Source organism: Gastrolobium bilobum, unplaced genomic scaffold (genome assembly GCF_033153095.1).
Source record: "Gastrolobium bilobum isolate Gb01-03AN ecotype WA unplaced genomic scaffold, APGP_CSIRO_Gbil_v1 utg1896, whole genome shotgun sequence".
Classification (NCBI taxonomy): domain Eukaryota; kingdom Viridiplantae; phylum Streptophyta; class Magnoliopsida; order Fabales; family Fabaceae; genus Gastrolobium; species Gastrolobium bilobum.
Genome location: NW_026895813.1, coordinates 1 through 18,425, shown reverse-complemented (window position 1 = coordinate 18,425; position 18,425 = coordinate 1). Strand labels below are relative to the sequence as shown.

The following is an 18,425-nucleotide window of genomic DNA, read 5'->3' as shown; positions in this document are numbered from 1 at the left end:
TCATTGCTTTTCTTTTGTAATCAATACTAAGAAATAAATACTGTCAAAATGTTTACATCTCCCTTCATTTGTACCTTGGTAATTTTTGTCATTGAGTAACGAGTACCAATCCACATGCATAGGAGGACAGCGAAGGATGCTGACAATGCGTATCGTATCGCTGTGAATCGTATCATATTTATCATAATACGTATCATATTAAAAATTATAAATTTGAATTTAATTTTCGTTTTATATTATACATAATACATGTTGTATCGTACGATATAATTGTTGAAAAATCTAAGTGTGAATGATTGAGTGAAAGAATCTCACATTGATTAAGAATAGACTGAGTGAACACCATATAAGTGGAAAGACCCATACACCTAATGCCTTAAGATTTTGAATTTGATTGTGGTGTTCCGAGCTCACTTAATATTGCTGCTCACTTGGCCCATGATTGACAATCTCTCCTCGCCATGAGCTCCCCAACAATAATATCATATACGATTTGGATAACTATGGATGGGGGTACTATTAAAATATGAGTTTTATAAGAGTTATATTGTAAGAAAAATAATTATATTATGTTATAGAGATTTGTTTTGCGTGCCGTAGTTTTTTTGTTTTTTGTTTTCAAAATATGCGGGTCTCACAAAATGTTGTGTGTATAAGAAATTTTTTGTAGTCATGTTAAATGATGAATGTAAACCCCTTAAAATATATGTAGTTTTTTTTTTTGACTTTTAATTTAAATGAAAAATAAAAAAAAACATATTTTATTAAATATTCTACAATATAATGTAAAAAAAAAAAACTGAATACAGTCAAATAGACCCAAAGTTGCAAATCCTAGGTGTAATTTATTTTTGTGATATTTGGGACTATTAATTTGAATCTAATTTAAAGTTGAAAAAAGATTACAAAGGTAAAAACATTAAAGTAATAAATAACATAACCCACCCATCTCCATATATATTAATTTATGACCCATTTTTTATCACTAATTTATTATTAAATGCAATTTAGATTGAACCTCTCGAGTCTCAACATATTCCCATTAATCTAACGATAATATGAAAATTAATAAAATGTAATAATTATAAATTGCTGATAAATATGGGATATAATATTGTAACAACCAAGTAGTGTTACTACCAATCAATTTTATCGTTAGATCGATTATGTTGATCCAACGGTTATATTTATTTTCATCTTTGTATGATTATGATTCCCAATATTTAATATTTTATATTTATTTTCATCTTTATATGATTATGATTTCTTATATTTAATACTTTCACTTTAAAATTTCCCGATGAATATCTATGTAATGATTAATTTATCGGTGCCTTAAGTATTCACAAACTCGTATATTAATTATAAAAAAAAAAAACACATTAAGCTTGGGAAAAGTGAAATTGAAATAAAAAATCCTAAGTAAGTTGAATTCGCAGTATCAGAGAGGGCTTGCTTTGCCATCTTCATCGTTCGCTGCAACAGCCGTTCTCAACTCAGTCATTGTGTATTGCTGGAGAAGGAGGAGGAGCCAATACCTAAGCCACTGCTGCGTCGCAATAACCTTCAAGGTTAATTATATGATTTTTTTTATACAGATTTTTTATTTTTATTTTTTGCCAAGTTGTTTCTTTCCATTGTGGAGAACAATAAGAGATTGTATAATATTAAAATTATGGGATTTATATATGTAATGTTACATGATAACATTCCAATTTCCTGCAAACACAATGTCTGTGGGGTCCGCAATATTTTTGTTAAAAAAAATAAATATAAAAATAAGCATTGTTTTCTATGTATCTGCAAAAAAAAAAAGTTATATTCCTGTAACATAACTCTTCAATTTCCCTAAAATTATATTATTGACATAATACAACTCCGGCGAACAACTTTGTTAGCAGTGACGGAACCAGAATTTAATTTTAGTCGGGGCCAATAAATTTGACACATCAAAATATTTATCATAATTACACATACCTTTTATTTTTTTAATAATATAATATATTTTATAATATATATTATTTTTAAAAAAAACATATTCTGATATCATAATTTGTAACATTAATTTTCAAAATAATAGGATTAATGTTATTTTAACAAATAATAAATATTTATTTAAAATTTAAAATATAATATAAAATTCAATTTGTAAAGAAAGTACAAATTATATGTATATATACATATATGAAATTTTAATGTCATTTTTATGAGCATTTTCATGTGATCTTTATGAACATTATTTCATGTGATGTTATAGAAAATTTATTTCATGTGATGTTAAAGAAAATTTATTTCATGTGATCTTTCGGAATAATTTTTTTTATCTTTTAGATTTCAATTTGATTTAAGCTTATAAACTTTAGGAGGTGGATTAAATTATAATTTTAAAAGACTTTGTTTGAGATAAAAAATCTTATAAATTTTAATAGAATTTATAAGATTTGAAAGAACAATATGAATTTATACGATTTTAAAAAACCATATAAATTTTTAACAAACATTCAAAATTACAAGAGTCAATAAAAATAATAATAAAGAAATGCAATGATATTAATAAAAAATTAAAACCTAATATAATTTTTTCAATCAGTAAAACTTAATATCATTTTTTTTTTTTTGATAACAAACTTAATATCATTTTTAACAAACATTCAAAATTACTAAGTATCATCTCTTCACATATCTAAAGCTATACTAGTCCTTCACACATCAGCATCTTCTTATTCCTACTCTTGGGTTTGACCAATGAGTTAAAAATTATCTTCTTCATTAACTGGTGATACTGAAGATGAAGATGCATATACTGATTCAATTGAAAATTTATCTGAACGACATTTTTTGCGAAGAAAGTTATGTAGTGCTACACATGCTAACACAAGCTATGCTTGTGTTTTAAATGGAAATGGAGGTTCTGACTTAAAAATTGTGAATCGTGATTTAAATATGCCAAATACCTCTCAGTTACATTTCTCAATGATGCATGATGAAGATTGAACACAAAGAATATTAGGATTATTAGGATTTTTAATAGAGCTTGCCACCGGATTATTAAGATTTTTAAATATGTATCATTGCCAAACACGAAGAATATTAGGATTTTATACTCATTATAATCCAAACGATATACAAAAGAAGAAGGTCAACAAAGAATGTATGTGGTAAGCTTATTAGTTCAATTTTAGAGATTAGATACATGTTTATCGTCAACTCTATACAACTATTGGTAAAAAAAAATGAAGCACATCATTAATCATGAACGAGGAATACCAAAACCTGGTAAATACATACAACGAACACAATCATTAATCATGAAGGAGGAATACCCAAATCTGAGAAAATATATGAGTCAAAAAAGAACATACCTTGGCTTTGAGAAAATGCTAGAGTAGATTGTGAGACACTACAGTAGAGAAATCTCAAGAAATCCTAGGGGTTAGGATGAGATTGTGAGAGAGACATCTTATTTATATTTTTCACTAGCAAAATTGGGACTCATTCTGGAAATAACATGTTACTGTGTCTAGAGCCGGCAAAACGGACTCGGTTCGGCGGGCCAACCTGCCAAACGGGACAGGGTGAGCTGAGTTTTTCAACCCATCTCAAAAGCGAGGCGGGGCAGGCTCATTTTTTGGCGGGTTGATGGTGGACATAGGCGGGCCGAGGTGGGTCAGTATAAAATAGGCTCGGACTGACGGGCCAACCCGCCAAACGGGGCGGGGCGGAGCGGACTGACTCATTTTTTGGCGGGTTGATAGTGGGGCGGACCGCTCACTTTGCCACCTCTGACTGTGTCAGAGAACCCGATAAAAGGTTAAGCAATACATGCTTTCCATGTCTATAAATTGCCTTGCCCATGAAGTATAAAAGAATCATTATTACTTTTGTAGAAACCACGTCAGATGACTCCTGTGTGATTATTGTACCTAGAAACTCATCAATCGTCGCAGGGCCTAAATAGGTCAGCATCATGATTCAGCCCTCGTGTTCACAATCATATACCGCTACTGGAATAGTTTCCTCAACCTTTCAGCGGCCGAAGCTGCCCTTTTGTTGGTTGGCTCAAGTACAAGGGCATAATTAAAATCTGCAAATCAAAATTTTTATGATCCCATGCTTTGGAAAATTCTAAAATCTTCATATGAAAATGAGAACAATAACAACAATAATAAAAGAAGATGAACCCTGTTACTATGTAGCTGTCTAATTTGATCGTAAAACCCCAAATCTCATCACAAATAATTTAAATTATACACTGGGACAGTTCAAACTTCAGTAGAAGGTTAAAACCCAACATTTTGAATTTCCATATCAAATTAAAAGAAGAAATACTTAAAGCACATAAAAACTTAGCACAATTAAAGCACATAGACTAGAAGGTGTGGGAGAAAGATGACAATATGAAACCCAATGTTTGAGACCCAGTCACTTCGAGACATACTTTTATTTCGGAGAATTTTAGAAAAGGACTAAACTGTGCAGGACTTTACCAAAAAGAAAATGTGTGGCGAACCACACTAATGGTTAATAGCTTCTTTTTTGTAATTTATACTACAGATTGGTCCTTTACTTTAATGCCCCCCTTGAATTTTCTTAAAGAAATGATAAGACGCATACAAATGTGAGAAAAATGAAAGATCTTACCATCAATTGCATCCTTGTAGTAGCCTAGCATCTCTCTAGCTGTACCTCGACGAAAATAGGCCTTCACATTCTGAGTAAAGCATAGATAACAAAGGGAGGTTACTATAAAATGCTCATGGCTATCTCATACAAGGAAATATACAATAAGCAGGAATCTGAACAAGTTTGATGGAACTTCATATGAAGTGAACAGATTAAACATTAGTATAATATATCATTTCCCTGCATCTTCCAACGAATATCCATTGGTGAAGAATCACTGTTACTAAATCTCTTTCTTTCTTTCTTATTTTATTACTCCCATAAAGCAAATTAGATAAATTTTATAAATCTAAGGATGTAAACTGTTGCAACCAATTATACAACTCGAAATGTATTTGTCATATATGACAATTTTATTTTAGTACGCTGAAGAATAGTACTTTCATTACAAAGCCTTGATTTTTATCACCGGTGCATATTTCGAACAAAGACAAGCTTCGGTCATAGTCAATAATGAGAAAACCATACGTCACAATGATACCATATACTTCTAAGGACAAAGTTCTTTGAAGACAGAAGTCACCTTTTTGTCAAGGTTAATTGCTTTTGTACAATCTGCCTCAGCTTGGAGGTAACTGGATGAATAGAGAGAAGAACATCAAGATGTTTGCAAGGCACTTATGAAGAGTAAACTAGCAAGAATGAAACACAACCTCCCAAGTTCTAGATAAGCTTGAGCCCTGTTACTGTAGTATGTTGCATTATCGGCACTGAGTTTGATAGCTTCTGTATAAAATCCAATGGCTTTCTGCCACTGCTTATCTTTGTAGGCTTGATTTCCCTGAATCATTAAGTCAAAAACCAAAAAAAATAAAAATTAAGGAGAAGAACACACAAGCGAGAATTAGTGATCAAAATTATCAGATGCAGCTTAATAAAAATGCACAGAACAGCTTGTGAAAACCATATTAAAGGTTCAATAGTTAAACAAAAAACAAAACATTAAACCGTATGCAAGATGGAAGTGGTGGTAGATACTTCCTCATGGAATCAAGGCTTCCAAAAGAATGTCAAATTACCAATCTGAAAAGGAACTACATAGAAAATATAAAATAGTTATATGATAGTTGCAACTTTTCGAAGAACAGTTTACCTAAGGTTGATACATCTATACAATTCCACCTCTGTTAGAATAGATAGTTAAACCTCAAACGAAAGCACAATATACGGGGCTGTAAAGGCTAAAATTATATCGGCCCCCCCAAAAAATTGTGTCAAATCTATGCTTGACATTGATGAACCAATGAAAGTTTACTTTTCAGTTTGACATAGTTCTGGCATACAGTATCATCATGAAGACACAATATATAATGTTAACCCAGATAAAAGGTTTTCCTACAGGAAAAAGCTAAAAGAACCAACATTTGAATTCATGAGTCACTTGCAATGCAACTGTCTCCACGCATGAGAGGGAGGAGAGAAGGGATAATACCAAATGAATGTTGTAAAAATCCATATATATGAAACACACATCCACCACAAAGATAGGAAAAACCAACAGGATACCTAAACCCAACAGACAGGCTGAGAAGTTCACGGACTATAAATGGAAGATAATTTGTGGTCTATAACTGCCCAGTATTTAACATGACTGGTGATTTAGAAGTAAAAACATCCCAGTTAAGTCCTAAACTTTTCTGATGTCATAACAGCAATACCTTCTCTTTGGCAATTTCAGCAGTTTGTTCCTTACTGACAACATTTCTTGATGATTTACTTTTGGCGGCAATATCAGCCTGCTCTTGGAGAGTTGAATACATGGACTTTAGTGTGTCAAGTAAAAAGCGATCACCACCATGCCGAGCTATCAACGACACTGAAACAGGATACTTGTCATAAAATCCTAATGGTATTGTGACCTGAAAGGATAAATCAGGAGAATATGGATGAAAGATGCATAACAACAAACAAAACCTTTCCCCACTAAGTACATAAAGGTATAATTCCGTCACTGATATAAATCAAACAGTCTAAATGCAATAATTATTTAGGAAACAATTTTCTGCTAAAAACAAAATTCTAAATATAGAGATAAAATAGTTGGAAAAAGTATCAGATAACATTATGCAAGTTTCATGAGGGAGAGAATTTTACCTGACAGCAACCCGATACACTAGCAATACTTAGCAGACTAAATGTACGGCTCTGATAATCCTCTGATAGAATCTCCTTCCCACCTAATTTTGGAGGAGGATCAGCTACAGTGGGGATCACCAAAATTCCTTCATCCTTAAAAGCAAAAAATGTATTAAGCTCAGCACAATTATGTTTTCTTTATCAGAATATATGTGTGTGTGTGTGTGTAAAGCAAATTATATAAGGATTAGAATATACATTTACTCCTCAATCTTTTGAAAATAATAACTTTCATCCTTCATAAGGAAGAGTCAGCTGGATGCATTTTAGAGTATATTTTCAGCAACTTGTTTCTAGAAAGGTTTCTGCTCATTCAATATCAATGTTCCCTTCACCATAAGTTTGTTAAAATTCAGCACAGCTTTTAAATCTTGAAAAATCAGACATTAAAATCCTCTCACTATGCACTCCCTTCATCTATGAATACATGCTTCTCTAGTTAAGGTAGAAAGAAAGAAAGAGAAGTTACTGAAACTCCATCAGTTAACAATTTTATTGTACAATCAAACACTGTAAGATGACAAAACTTGAAGTTGAAATTGTTAATTACTGAGGTTTCAATAATGATTTTATTATACTATTAAAACACTGTAAGATAACGAAACTTCAAGATAAAATGCTCTAGACGATGCAAGCCAAATTGGTATGAGAAAGCCTGAAGATTAACTTTAAATCAGAAAAATTTACGAGAAGTAGAAGGCATATTGCATGGTGGTGTAAAATTATTACCTTCAAAAGCAAATTTACAGCAGCGTGGATCTCACTTCTAACAGATTTAGAGTTTTCAATCTCTACATCAGAGACCTCGAACTTTTCATACAATTGTGCCGAGATAGCTGGATGAAGATCAGGTTTTACTATGTTCAACCACTCATTGTGCATGAGTCTGAATTCATGTCTGTACAAATAGATGGAGAAAATAGTCACACTATATTATTGAAGACTTCCACAGACAGTCATAATACACAACAAATACAAATAATGTGCACCCACAATGAGGAGCATTAATTGGAAAGAGAAATTATGACATCTTAGCTGTAATTAGATAGAACATTAATTGCAAAAATGCTGAATGTAAAACAGCTCCAAAAAGGACCAAATGACCGGTTGAAAAGCACCCCATTCTTGCCCATCTAGTGTTTACCATAAAATTACAGATTATAATATTATTTCCATATCACAAAGAATCTGACTAACCTTTGTAGAAATTTCATAATGTTGGCAAGTAATTTTAATGAAGAAGCTTTCAGTTCACCATTTGTTTTCTGACTGGAGTACTCCTTCAAGCTAGGAACTTCAGAACTTATATAGTCCTCGAGATTTATATGCTTCAATACTTGCCCTAAAGACAATTGATGTTGAGCAAAGTTTAATGAAGTTCAATTTCAAGAACATAGTTGGTTTAAAAAAATACGGAGAGACAAAATGAGGACTGAAACGATAGGGATTATATTGAATTGCAAAGCACAGAGTAAAAGAACATACTCCCAAAAAGCTTTTCAGTGGCTTTGATCACCACCTGAGAACTCCTGTCAACAGGAACATTTATATGTTGAAAACAATCGTCGGCTATAATTATTTGCCGAGGATTGCGTTGCATTACAAATGGTGCTTTTAAGAGTATATGGCCAACACGACACAAAATATTAGGATCCTTTGCAAACCAACCTGCAAAAAGCATTTCAGAGTTGAAAAGAAATCTAAAAATACAACATATGGCATACTAATAGCATCCATATACAAAATCCAAGACAGTGCCAGCAACTATATAAATAAAGTATATACAACAATTATAACAGAACATTGTTTTCTACCATGCTGTGTGTTTGGATTAACTTCTTTTGTGTTTAAAATAGCTTATAAGGCGGGGAAAGCTTTATGGAAAAATCCCTAAAAATTAAGCAAATCCGTATGTGCATTAGATCTTTATACACAAATATATTAAGCATTCAAAATAAATAAATAAATCAGCCACTCAAAAGCACAAGCCCATAAATCGAACCAGCATAAATAATTGAATCATTCATACCAACAGTGTCCAGACTTGTTGAAATAGGTATGATTCCCATATGCGAAACAGCACCAAATGAAGGTCGAAATCCTAGAATACCACAAAATCCAGCAGGTACTCTCACTCCTCCACTAGTATCAATACCTGTTATATTCCATGGTGCAATAGTATCAGAAATATATTCACATATAAGCATAGGGTGATATTAAATAAAAAATTACAAATACCTTTCTGTGTTATGGTCCGAGTTAATTTAAACTGCAAATGGAGATCATGCTTATACTTGATTCTAAAGACAATTTGAGAAACAGAGGCATGAGCCAAGAAGAAAACCAGATAACACTCTTGGTGGCAACAAGCTTACCTCAAAAGAACAAAAAATGCCTATTCCTCCCAACCAACCATCCATTAGATCTTTCACTAATCAAATTCAGGGTGCCAAAACTTCAAATAGATAGCTTTCTATAGCTATGATCCTATGTGATGTAAATTATATGACAAGTTGACAACTAGGATCATCATCCATTGGATTGCCCATGAGCAAAAACTGCCAAGAGTGTAGTTGGCATTTTTTCAATTAGTATAGACTGATTTATGCAACGACTCAACAAATTCCAGTATCTGGGTATATAAAGAAAACAGACTTGATAAAAAAAAAAAAAATTCCTTGGGGAGGGGTTGGGGGTAAAAGAAAAATGGAACCACCTCTGGGGTAAACACCTACATTACATCATGAATTAGTAACCCTGTAACATCCCAGGAGGAAAATTTTATTAAAGACCTTCCAGCTATTTAGTTACTTTGTTCCAGCAAAAGACCTTCCAGCCAATGAAAGAAGACACACAACATATTAAATGATGTATAAAATTGTCCATAAACCTTCTTTAATGTTATTGATAAGCTGAAGAGAACTTTTCCATGTGTCTTTATAAAACAAAGAAGGAAGATCATCAGCTATTAAAATAAAAAGATATCAAGAAGCTCACCCAACGAGAAACTAATGAAATTAGCAGCAACAGCAACAGCAGCACCACTAGAGGAGCCTCCCGGTACTCGAGCAGGCACAGCAGGATTGGTTGGTGTTCCATAATGCTTATTTTCGCCACTGATACTGAAAATAAAGAATTTAGAAAACAAACTAATTTTTTCCCCCAAATCCAAAAACCCAGAAGATCAAACAGTGGGAAGAAATGAAAGTCACACTAAATCCACACCATATCCTTTACAATCCTTATTACTACGTCATATGGTAGAAAAACTTAGCAAGGTTATATATAAATGGTGTACTCCCTTGGGGGAAGACCTCCGTAATCAAATTACTAGACAGATTATTGACATTTAGATATAATGTTTTGTCAAGCAGCATCAGCATGGCCACGTGTTTTATCTTTTTAAACATGGCTATTGATTGAAAAACTCAAAAAGGCAGTTAACACTAGTTTTAGTACGCACGCAGTAAAGAAAATTTTTAGAGAAAAAATGGTACGAACCCAAATGCTAGGTCGTCGACAACAGTAGTTCCAACACAGGTTGCACCTCCTTCAACAAGAGCAGTAACTGCAGGAGATGTTGAAGAAGCAGCTTCATGAGTCCTTGCCCATTCGGGATGCCCAAACGTCGACACGTGTCCCTCTATGTCAAACCTGGTAAATAACCATATGATATGATATGACATGACATGACAACAAACAATGAATAATAAATAAATAAATAAATAGGAATAGGAATGATAATAATAATAATAATAATAATAATAAAAGAGAAGAAGAGGAAGAAAGATTAGGTTAAGTTACAGGTCGGAAAGGGCGAAAGTGAGGGCGGTGAGTGGATGAGGAGCTTTGGGAGGAGCAGGCTGTGGAGGAGGAAGCAGCTGAAGCTTCTCAATGAAAGCACCCAATTCTTCTTTCACAGATTGCTTCAGCTTTCTGGTGAGCACGAAAATTCCAGCCAAACCCAAACCCAACAAAACCCATAGATTGGCCGATTGAGACGCCATTGATTCAAGATACTCGCCACCACACAAACCAAAGCAAAGCAAGCAACTAGGCTACTACCAGTCCACCACACTCGCCGCCTCAACTTCCTCTTTTATGTTCCGATGAGTTCTATCTATCTATCTATCTATCCATCGCGGGCGATTAAATAAATATATGCTCTTTGTTTTCTCTTCCTGATTCCTTCCTTATTTTTTTTTTTAAATTATTATATCGTAATAAAACCATATTTCCCTTAGTTAGTTTTTTTTTTTTAATTTGATAAAAAAGTTTATTTATTTTCCTTTATGATTATTCTGTTGTAATATAAAAAATATATATATAGACTTTAATATTTTTACACTAAATATAAATAATTTATTTATATTATCGATGTAGTTTTAGAATAAAAAAATAAAAATATTTTGATTTTTATCTAAAAAAAGTATTATTATTTTGGACTGAATATAAATAAGATAACTTATTTACAGAAAAATAACCCAATTAATGTAACATCAGTTGTGATGTGTGACTACGGACAAGTCCAAATACAAATTCAAGATTACCACGTTACCGATCAACAAAATCAAGATTTTTATTATTTATTGTTTCATGACCTTGCTATTGTATTTTTTTTACTTTTTTTATTATTGAGTTTTTATCAAGTCGAGCCTTGCGGCCCCTTCATTTTACCAAAAGAAAAAAAAAAATCAATACTTTTTGTTTTTTAAAACATTGCCTTTATCATTCTGTCCTATTTCTCAATGTAATATATCTTAATATCATGAAGTACAATTTTTTTTTCAAACTGTCACGGTAGTATAGTCTCACTAAGGTACTAAGTTATTATAGACGGAACACGTGTCAAGTTCCTAGTTGTTGAAAAAGTAACTAAGTACCTCAGCGAATATGGCACAACAGGCCTCTATTGGACCAGTAGGATTGATTGAGTAGATTAATATAATTTAACCATGAAATTGAAAGACTTAGTAGTTTTGTAAGTGAGTAAAAGTTTAAGAAAGTTAAAAGATAGGGGTGTTCATCAACGATCAAACTGATTCAAACCGCGGTGATCGAACCGAAAAATCGATAACCGAATAAATCGAAAACCGAAAAAAAATCACAAAATTTAATTGGATTGGATCAGTTTTTGGATGGGTTGATAAAGACCGATCCAATTCAAACCGCTCCAATATATTAATTTTCCTCACTCTACTTGGACTTTTTTCTGATCATAGCCCAAAAATTTCTAAACCCAAGACCTTTTAACCCATCAACTACACTCAAGAAAAAACTTAATCACATCTCAACAACAAAATTTTATCTGTATAGAGCTTCATATCTCATTGCAAAAAAAAAAAAAACTATATTATCATTTACTAATGCTTTTGTATTTCAAAAATAAAATAAAATTACAAAGCCAATATATACAAAAGATGTTATTTGCACAATAATCATGAAACAAATTTTAGGATTTTCAAAAAGGATAGGATATTGTGACACCCAAGTTATGTTACACCCATGTGACACCCAGTCAATCTCACCGTTAGATCGCTTATGTTGATCCAACGGTTATATTTATTTCCATCTTTGTATGGTCATGATTTCCTAAATTTAAAGTGAAAGCATTAAATATGGGAAATCATAACCATACAAAGGTAGAAATAAATATAAAATATTAAATTTGAGAAATCATGACCATACAAAGATGGAAATAAATATAACCGTTGGATCAACATAAGCGATCTAACGGTGAGATTGACTGGGTGTCACATGGGTGTAACATAACTTGGGTGTCACAATATCCTATCCCTTTCAAAAAATCAAAAATTGATCCAATCCAAACCGAAAAAATTGAATTGGATCGGATCAGATTTGAAAAAAAATTTCAAACCGAATCGATGATTAAATGATTAAACCGAAGGTATTGGATCATATGATTTTTTATTCCAAAACTGATCCAATCCAGACCGCGAACATCCCTATTAAAAGAGAGTAGAAAAAACTTTTCTACCATATTCACGGGTTATATTATAAAGAGAAAATATTAGTGGGATTTTTCCACTTTTATGTGAGTGTGACAGAAAAGTTTTTTATGTAGCAAACAAAAACATTAAACCCATACTTTATTGATTTTAAAATATTAAGGGTCCGTTTGAAGCACTAGGCGTATGCAAAAGAATCAAAAAATTGAACTGAATTATGAACTGAATCGAATTGCACTTAAAATAATGGATTTTTGATAATCAGTTCATGAACCGAACTGGTTTTTAAAGAACCAATTCAAGAACCGAACTGATTTTTAGAAACAAGTAATCGACCAAATTATTTTCGAACCGAACCGAACCGAACCGGTTTCAAATCGAGCCACACAGTTTTATTATTCTATTTCTTTAATTTTTTTTTTGAATAAATTCAATCTGAACCGGTTTCGAACCGAACCGAACCATTTTCAAATCGAACCGTTTAATTTAAAAAAAAATTCAATTTAATTCAACCTATACATGTTAGGAAACACTGATAAGAAAAACATGATAAAATAATTTATTTTATATTTGGTGAAATTATAGGATAGGATATCCTAGTAAGAGCCTTATCCCTGGGGCTTGATTACACTCCAGTAGAATAGGATAGAAAAAAAAAAAAGTTTATTTTACATTCCAATAAAAAAGCATGCAATTATCTGACATCAACTTGTTCCCTTTTCTATTGCAAAGTTTACTTCCATACGTTTGAGGCAGGAAGCGCCGAATACATAGATGGATATAAAAATCTCTTTGCCCATTGTGTCTAATTCCCTAATCCTCCATTTCTCAAATAATCAAACCAAATACAAACAAAAAACAGACTTGAGAGAAAAAGAGACATGATTCTTCAGCATCTCCACCAGTTCCCTCTGCGACTGTGACAGTTTCTCCCTTATCATTGTTCTCTAAAACTGATTCAGGAATATCATTATTTTCAGGTATCATTGCATTACTCTCTGCCTTTTCTTATATGTACGACAACATGCCATCTCAAGATTTGAAACTTGTGATTCAAAATTGAATACCTGCTCGAAAGTTTTAAAATTTCTTTCCCGAAATTATAATCGGTTGTTTTTATATTCACCCATTATGCCTTTTGATTGATTGGTTGTGTTCCTTTGTATAGGAAGTTCCTGGATTCTTGTTGCTTCAAAGCATGCTATTTCAAAACTTTTTTGCAGGGGTAAATGGTTTCACTACCCAGATTTCAATTTTCGTTTTCTTGCTTTTATTTTATTTTTCACCTAAACAGTAGGCAATTTGAATTTTGAGCCTACCCAATAGGTAACTTCTTTTTCCCCATGAAATTTAGAATCGTATGAATTGAATTTCCACGATTTCTGGTTTATGGTGTTGCTGGCCAATTGAATATATTATTGTGTCTGTACTGCATCAGAATGTTAACACTTTCAGTAGTTCACTTGAAGATTGAAGAAGTTCACTTTCAATAAGGCCGTAATGCAAGAGATTAACTGCTTCATGTTAGTTAGGTCTGCTCTTCCTCACCTATAATATGCTTTGGTGTGGGCAGGCCGAACTTAAGCAGCTAGCATATTCTTGGAAATCTTGATTTTTCACCTGCCTGCTTTTCACTGTTCTTTTTAGTATTTTTTTTTTCCTTGCTTGTTTTTCTCTTTTCAAAAGATTCGGAGAAGTGCTCCAGCTCCTCACGCTTGAGGAATGCATGTAACGGTTTATTAAACATTTGTGCTTACGGTCATTGTTATTTCAATCTATTTCAAATTTTGTGTAGGTTTCTATTAAGACTTAATCTGTCTAGTCATAGGAATTCATGCCTTTTCTTGTTAATCAAGTTTTTATTTCATCTGTCAGGATTATAGAGGAGACAAAAAATGGTAGAATCAACACAATATGAAAGATTTTCAAAGGATTTTGTAATGGGAGGAGTAGCAGCAATTATGGCAAAGACTGCAGCGGCACCAATTGAGAGAGTGAAGCTTTTATTGCAAAACCAAGGTGAAATGATTAAAAGAGGACAACTTAAAAAACCATACTCAGGTGTGTGTCATTGCTTTAAGAGGATCTTCATGGAAGAGGGTCTGATTGCCTTTTGGAGAGGTCACCAGGCCAATGTAATACGATATTTCCCCACACAGGTGAGTTATTCACTTCACTGGCATTCTGATTGAAGTTAAAGACCTGTATCCCCACTTCCACCACTTTTTTTCTCCTTCTTTCAAGTTGTCTCATTTGTGAGGTAAATGGACCATTGCCTAGTGTAATTTTGTAGTGTTTTTTGTTTTTGTTTTTTAATACCACTTCCACAAAAAGATAAAAAGAAAGGGAAGAAGAAAAAAAACAAAAGAATGAACATGAGAAGCTGTCAGGGATGCTAAGTGCTATCTGTTAACTTTAATTCCCTTCCACTGTTCCATCCTAGGTTTTTTTTTTCCCTTTAGTCTCAATTAAATTGAAAACGTATACTATCTCAGAGCCTTGACTTATCTCGATTTCTTATCCAAAATCATTTCATTGCATGGTGCAATATGTAATATCCAAGCAATCCCGTTCTTTGATATATGATCATGTCTAGTTTGTTCGTTGTTACCCCTTGAGCTTGCTTTGTACTTTTCCTGTCAATGCATGTCAAATATCATTAGCTGGGTATTGCCACTTATAATGGCCCACTCATATGGAAGGGAAACCATTGGTTTATTTTTACTGCTTTGTATTCCCATCAATTCGCGCGATCATGTGTCTCAAATAATGGTTTTCTTTTTCTTTATGAGAAATAATGTTTGAGCAAACAGTTAATTGGTCTATAGGCTTTCAATTTTGCATTCAAAGGTTACTTCAAAAGCATTTTTGGGTATTCCAAAGAGAGAGACGGGTACATTAAGTGGTTTGCTGGGAATGTGGCTTCAGGCAGTGCTGCTGGAGCAACTACTTCACTGCTTCTGTATCATTTAGATTATGCACGGACACGGTTGGGCACTGATGCATTGGAGTGCCGTGCTACTGGCCAACGCCAGTTTAAAGGTCTAATTGATGTATACCGTAAAACCTTATCAAGTGATGGAATTGCTGGCTTGTACAGGGGATTTGGGGTTTCAATATGGGGAATCACCATGTATCGAGGGATGTACTTTGGGATCTATGACACCATGAAGCCTATTGTTTTAGTGGGGCCTTTTGAGGTAAGTATTTATACTTTTACAAAAGAGCTCTATTGTTCACAGCAAATGGGAAAATATGTAGTTGATACTTGATAGTTTATACTTTTAACTGAGAATTTGCCTTCCATTATTGCTGGACCAGTAGTCTGTTTGGTCTGTTTCAGGGTATGTGGGCCAAATGTTAGTTACCCTAGATTCTGCAAGTTACATTGATGATTGAATAGTTGAGATTGAACATTCAAGACATATGACAAGTCAGTTAATAGTATTTTGCAAAAAGAATATACTGTTATTTTTTGTCATAAACTTTTCGTAGATGCATCTCTTGATGTTATAGCACATAGAGGAATTCAGAGTATTGGTTCTGTTCTTTTATGCCCTTGCATTCCAATGTGGGTCTTTTGATTTATTTTCTGCAGGGGAATTTCTTTGCTAGTTTCTTCTTAGGTTGGAGCATCACAACCTTCTCAGGGGTTTGTGCATACCCTTTTGACACACTGCGTCGCCGAATGATGCTAACCTCTGGACATCCAAACAAGTATGATAATGCAAGGCATGCATTTCGTGAAATTGTTCGAAAAGAGGGTTTCTTAGCTCTATATCGAGGAGTTACAGCAAATATGCTTCTTGGTGTGGCAGGAGCAGGGGTGCTCGCTGGATATGATCAGCTGAACCGCATCTCATCTAGACACAGTCACTATAATGACACAATCCAAAGAGTTTTGAAATGAATGGCTGAAGGTATCTGTTTTAAGACAAACCAAAGAGCCATTGCACAAAAAACAAACTTTTGGACATGATAGCCAAAGGTATCTATTTTAAGAGTTTAAGTTTAAGTTTTTTTTTTTTTTGGAAAATTTATTCAAGACTGCAAATGCAGTTTATCAACATGTCTATTCCTGTGAATGCTGCTGGTATTAGGTTTACAATGTAAAATGTACATGGCCAGACTTCAATTATTTTGTTAACATGATTACACTGATGTTACCTCTAGAATTTGCTCAGAATAGAATATAAGATTGTTCTATTCTTGTACTTCTTTCCGTTTTGATATACTTATTCAACTTCCGAACCTTAATATTTATTATCAGTTAGATAATTATTTTTTGGTATCCTATATGACTTGATATTCACTCTAAGGACTACTTTGATGTGCCACTTGATATTCAAAGCACTGAGCATATTTCTTTTTCCTCCCACTTGCAGGCTTGCACTGTAGCTAGTTTCCAGTATCATGATGACCTAATAGTAGTAGGTCTTTCCCACAAACCTGCAACGCTAAAATATTATAAGATGGTCAAACATATCTCAAATTAGCTTAGGAAATAATATTTTTACGGTAATTCAAGTCCTTTGTCAAAAATATCAAGAAAGGAAACTGTTATTGAAAGGGTACCCTTATATTTAGGTAAACTTAAAACAAGTAGAATAGCAATCACTGCAGCTAACCACAAACTGCACCAGACATTTTAAAAGCCAAAGGACAGAACATTATCGATTAAATACTTCTTGGAACATGCGAAGTATGAGGTTAGTCAGAACCCCTTCAGCTTTCAGCACCCTCAGCTTCTTCTTCTTCTTCTCCTTCTTCATAATCACCATCTTCCTCAGCCGAGGCATCCTGGTATTGTTGATACTCAGCAACAAGGTCATTCATATTACTCTCTACTTCAGTAAATTCCATCTCATCCATTCCTTCTCCTGTATACCAGTGCAAGCAGGCTTTCCTTCTGAACATGGCTCAACAACCGTGTCTGACACCTTTGGAGATGGAAAGACAGAGAATGTAAGCATCATTCGATCTGGGTATTCCTCTCTGATCTTTGAAATCAGTAGAGTTCCCATTCCAGAACCTGTTCCCCCTTCCAGGGAGTGGCACACTTGAAATCCTAAATATGAAACCAAAATCAGTCTTTTTGCTGGAAATTAAGTTATTATTTCATGAGCCACAAAATTTTCAAGTAATTAATCTCTTCTATCAAAGTAACAGATTCTTAGGTGTTCAAACATGTTCAGTTCAAGCAATGTGATTAATCATCAAGTGATAGGGAATCAAAATTAATAAACCCAAAAACGAATTTAATTTTAATGAAACAGTGTCCCATGATGTTTGGTTTCTTACCTTGCAAGCAGTCACAATTCTCAATCTCTTTCCTGACAACATCAAGGACAGAGTCAATAAGCTTAGCACCCTCCGTGTAATGGCCCTTGGCGAAATTGTTTCCGGCACCGGACTGCCCGAAAACGAAGTTGTCCGGCCGGAAAATCTGGCCATAAGGGCCGGTCCGGATAGAGTCCATGGTGCCAGGCTCAAGGTCCATCAGCACGTGGCACGTAACGTCCATTCTTAGCCTCATTGAGATAAACGTTCACTCTTTCAAATTGAAGTTCTGATTCTCCAACGTACTTCCCTATGGGGTCAATACCATGCTCATCACACACCACTTCCCAGAACTTT

At 33.6% G+C, this 18,425-nt stretch overlaps 2 protein-coding genes and 1 pseudogene across 6 annotated transcripts; 1 reads left to right on the top strand and 2 right to left on the bottom strand.

Annotated features, from left to right (window-relative positions):
• Positions 1-1,527: 1,527 nt before the first annotated feature.
• LOC133296140 (translocon at the outer membrane of chloroplasts 64) lies at positions 1,528-10,933 on the bottom strand. Of its 4 annotated transcripts, none has more exons than XR_009749463.1 (14): positions 10,624-10,933; positions 10,321-10,473; positions 9,817-9,941; positions 8,849-8,974; positions 8,305-8,487; positions 8,017-8,161; positions 7,549-7,717; positions 6,778-6,912; positions 6,342-6,542; positions 5,337-5,464; positions 5,207-5,258; positions 4,642-4,711; positions 3,924-4,084; positions 1,528-1,546 (listed from the first exon to the last, which is right to left on the bottom strand). XR_009749463.1 is itself a non-coding variant. In XM_061495087.1 (13 exons), exons 1-13 carry the CDS (start codon positions 10,824-10,826, stop codon positions 4,002-4,004), a joined length of 1,773 nt encoding a protein of 590 aa, XP_061351071.1. In that variant the 5' UTR covers positions 10,827-10,875; the 3' UTR covers positions 2,593-4,001. The 4 variants fall into 4 exon arrangements, 1 of the variants encoding a protein (XP_061351071.1); XR_009749461.1 differs by lacking the exon at positions 1,528-1,546 and adding an exon at positions 2,594-3,273 and having other exon boundaries at positions 3,363-4,084; XR_009749462.1 differs by lacking the exon at positions 1,528-1,546 and adding an exon at positions 2,594-3,273.
• A 2,587-nt stretch (positions 10,934-13,520) lies between these two features.
• Positions 13,521-16,962, top strand: LOC133296136 (ADP,ATP carrier protein ER-ANT1). Of its 2 annotated transcripts, XM_061495084.1 has the most exons (5): positions 13,521-13,768; positions 13,957-14,013; positions 14,664-14,947; positions 15,617-15,988; positions 16,387-16,962. In XM_061495084.1, exons 3-5 carry the CDS (start codon positions 14,684-14,686, stop codon positions 16,696-16,698), a joined length of 948 nt encoding a protein of 315 aa, XP_061351068.1. In that variant the 5' UTR covers positions 13,521-13,768; positions 13,957-14,013; positions 14,664-14,683; the 3' UTR covers positions 16,699-16,962. The 2 variants fall into 2 exon arrangements, with proteins under 2 accessions (XP_061351068.1, XP_061351067.1); XM_061495083.1 differs by lacking the exon at positions 13,957-14,013.
• A 670-nt stretch (positions 16,963-17,632) lies between these two features.
• On the bottom strand, positions 17,633-18,418 carry LOC133296134 (tubulin beta chain-like; annotated as a pseudogene).
• Between the last annotated feature and the right edge of the window lie 7 nt (positions 18,419-18,425).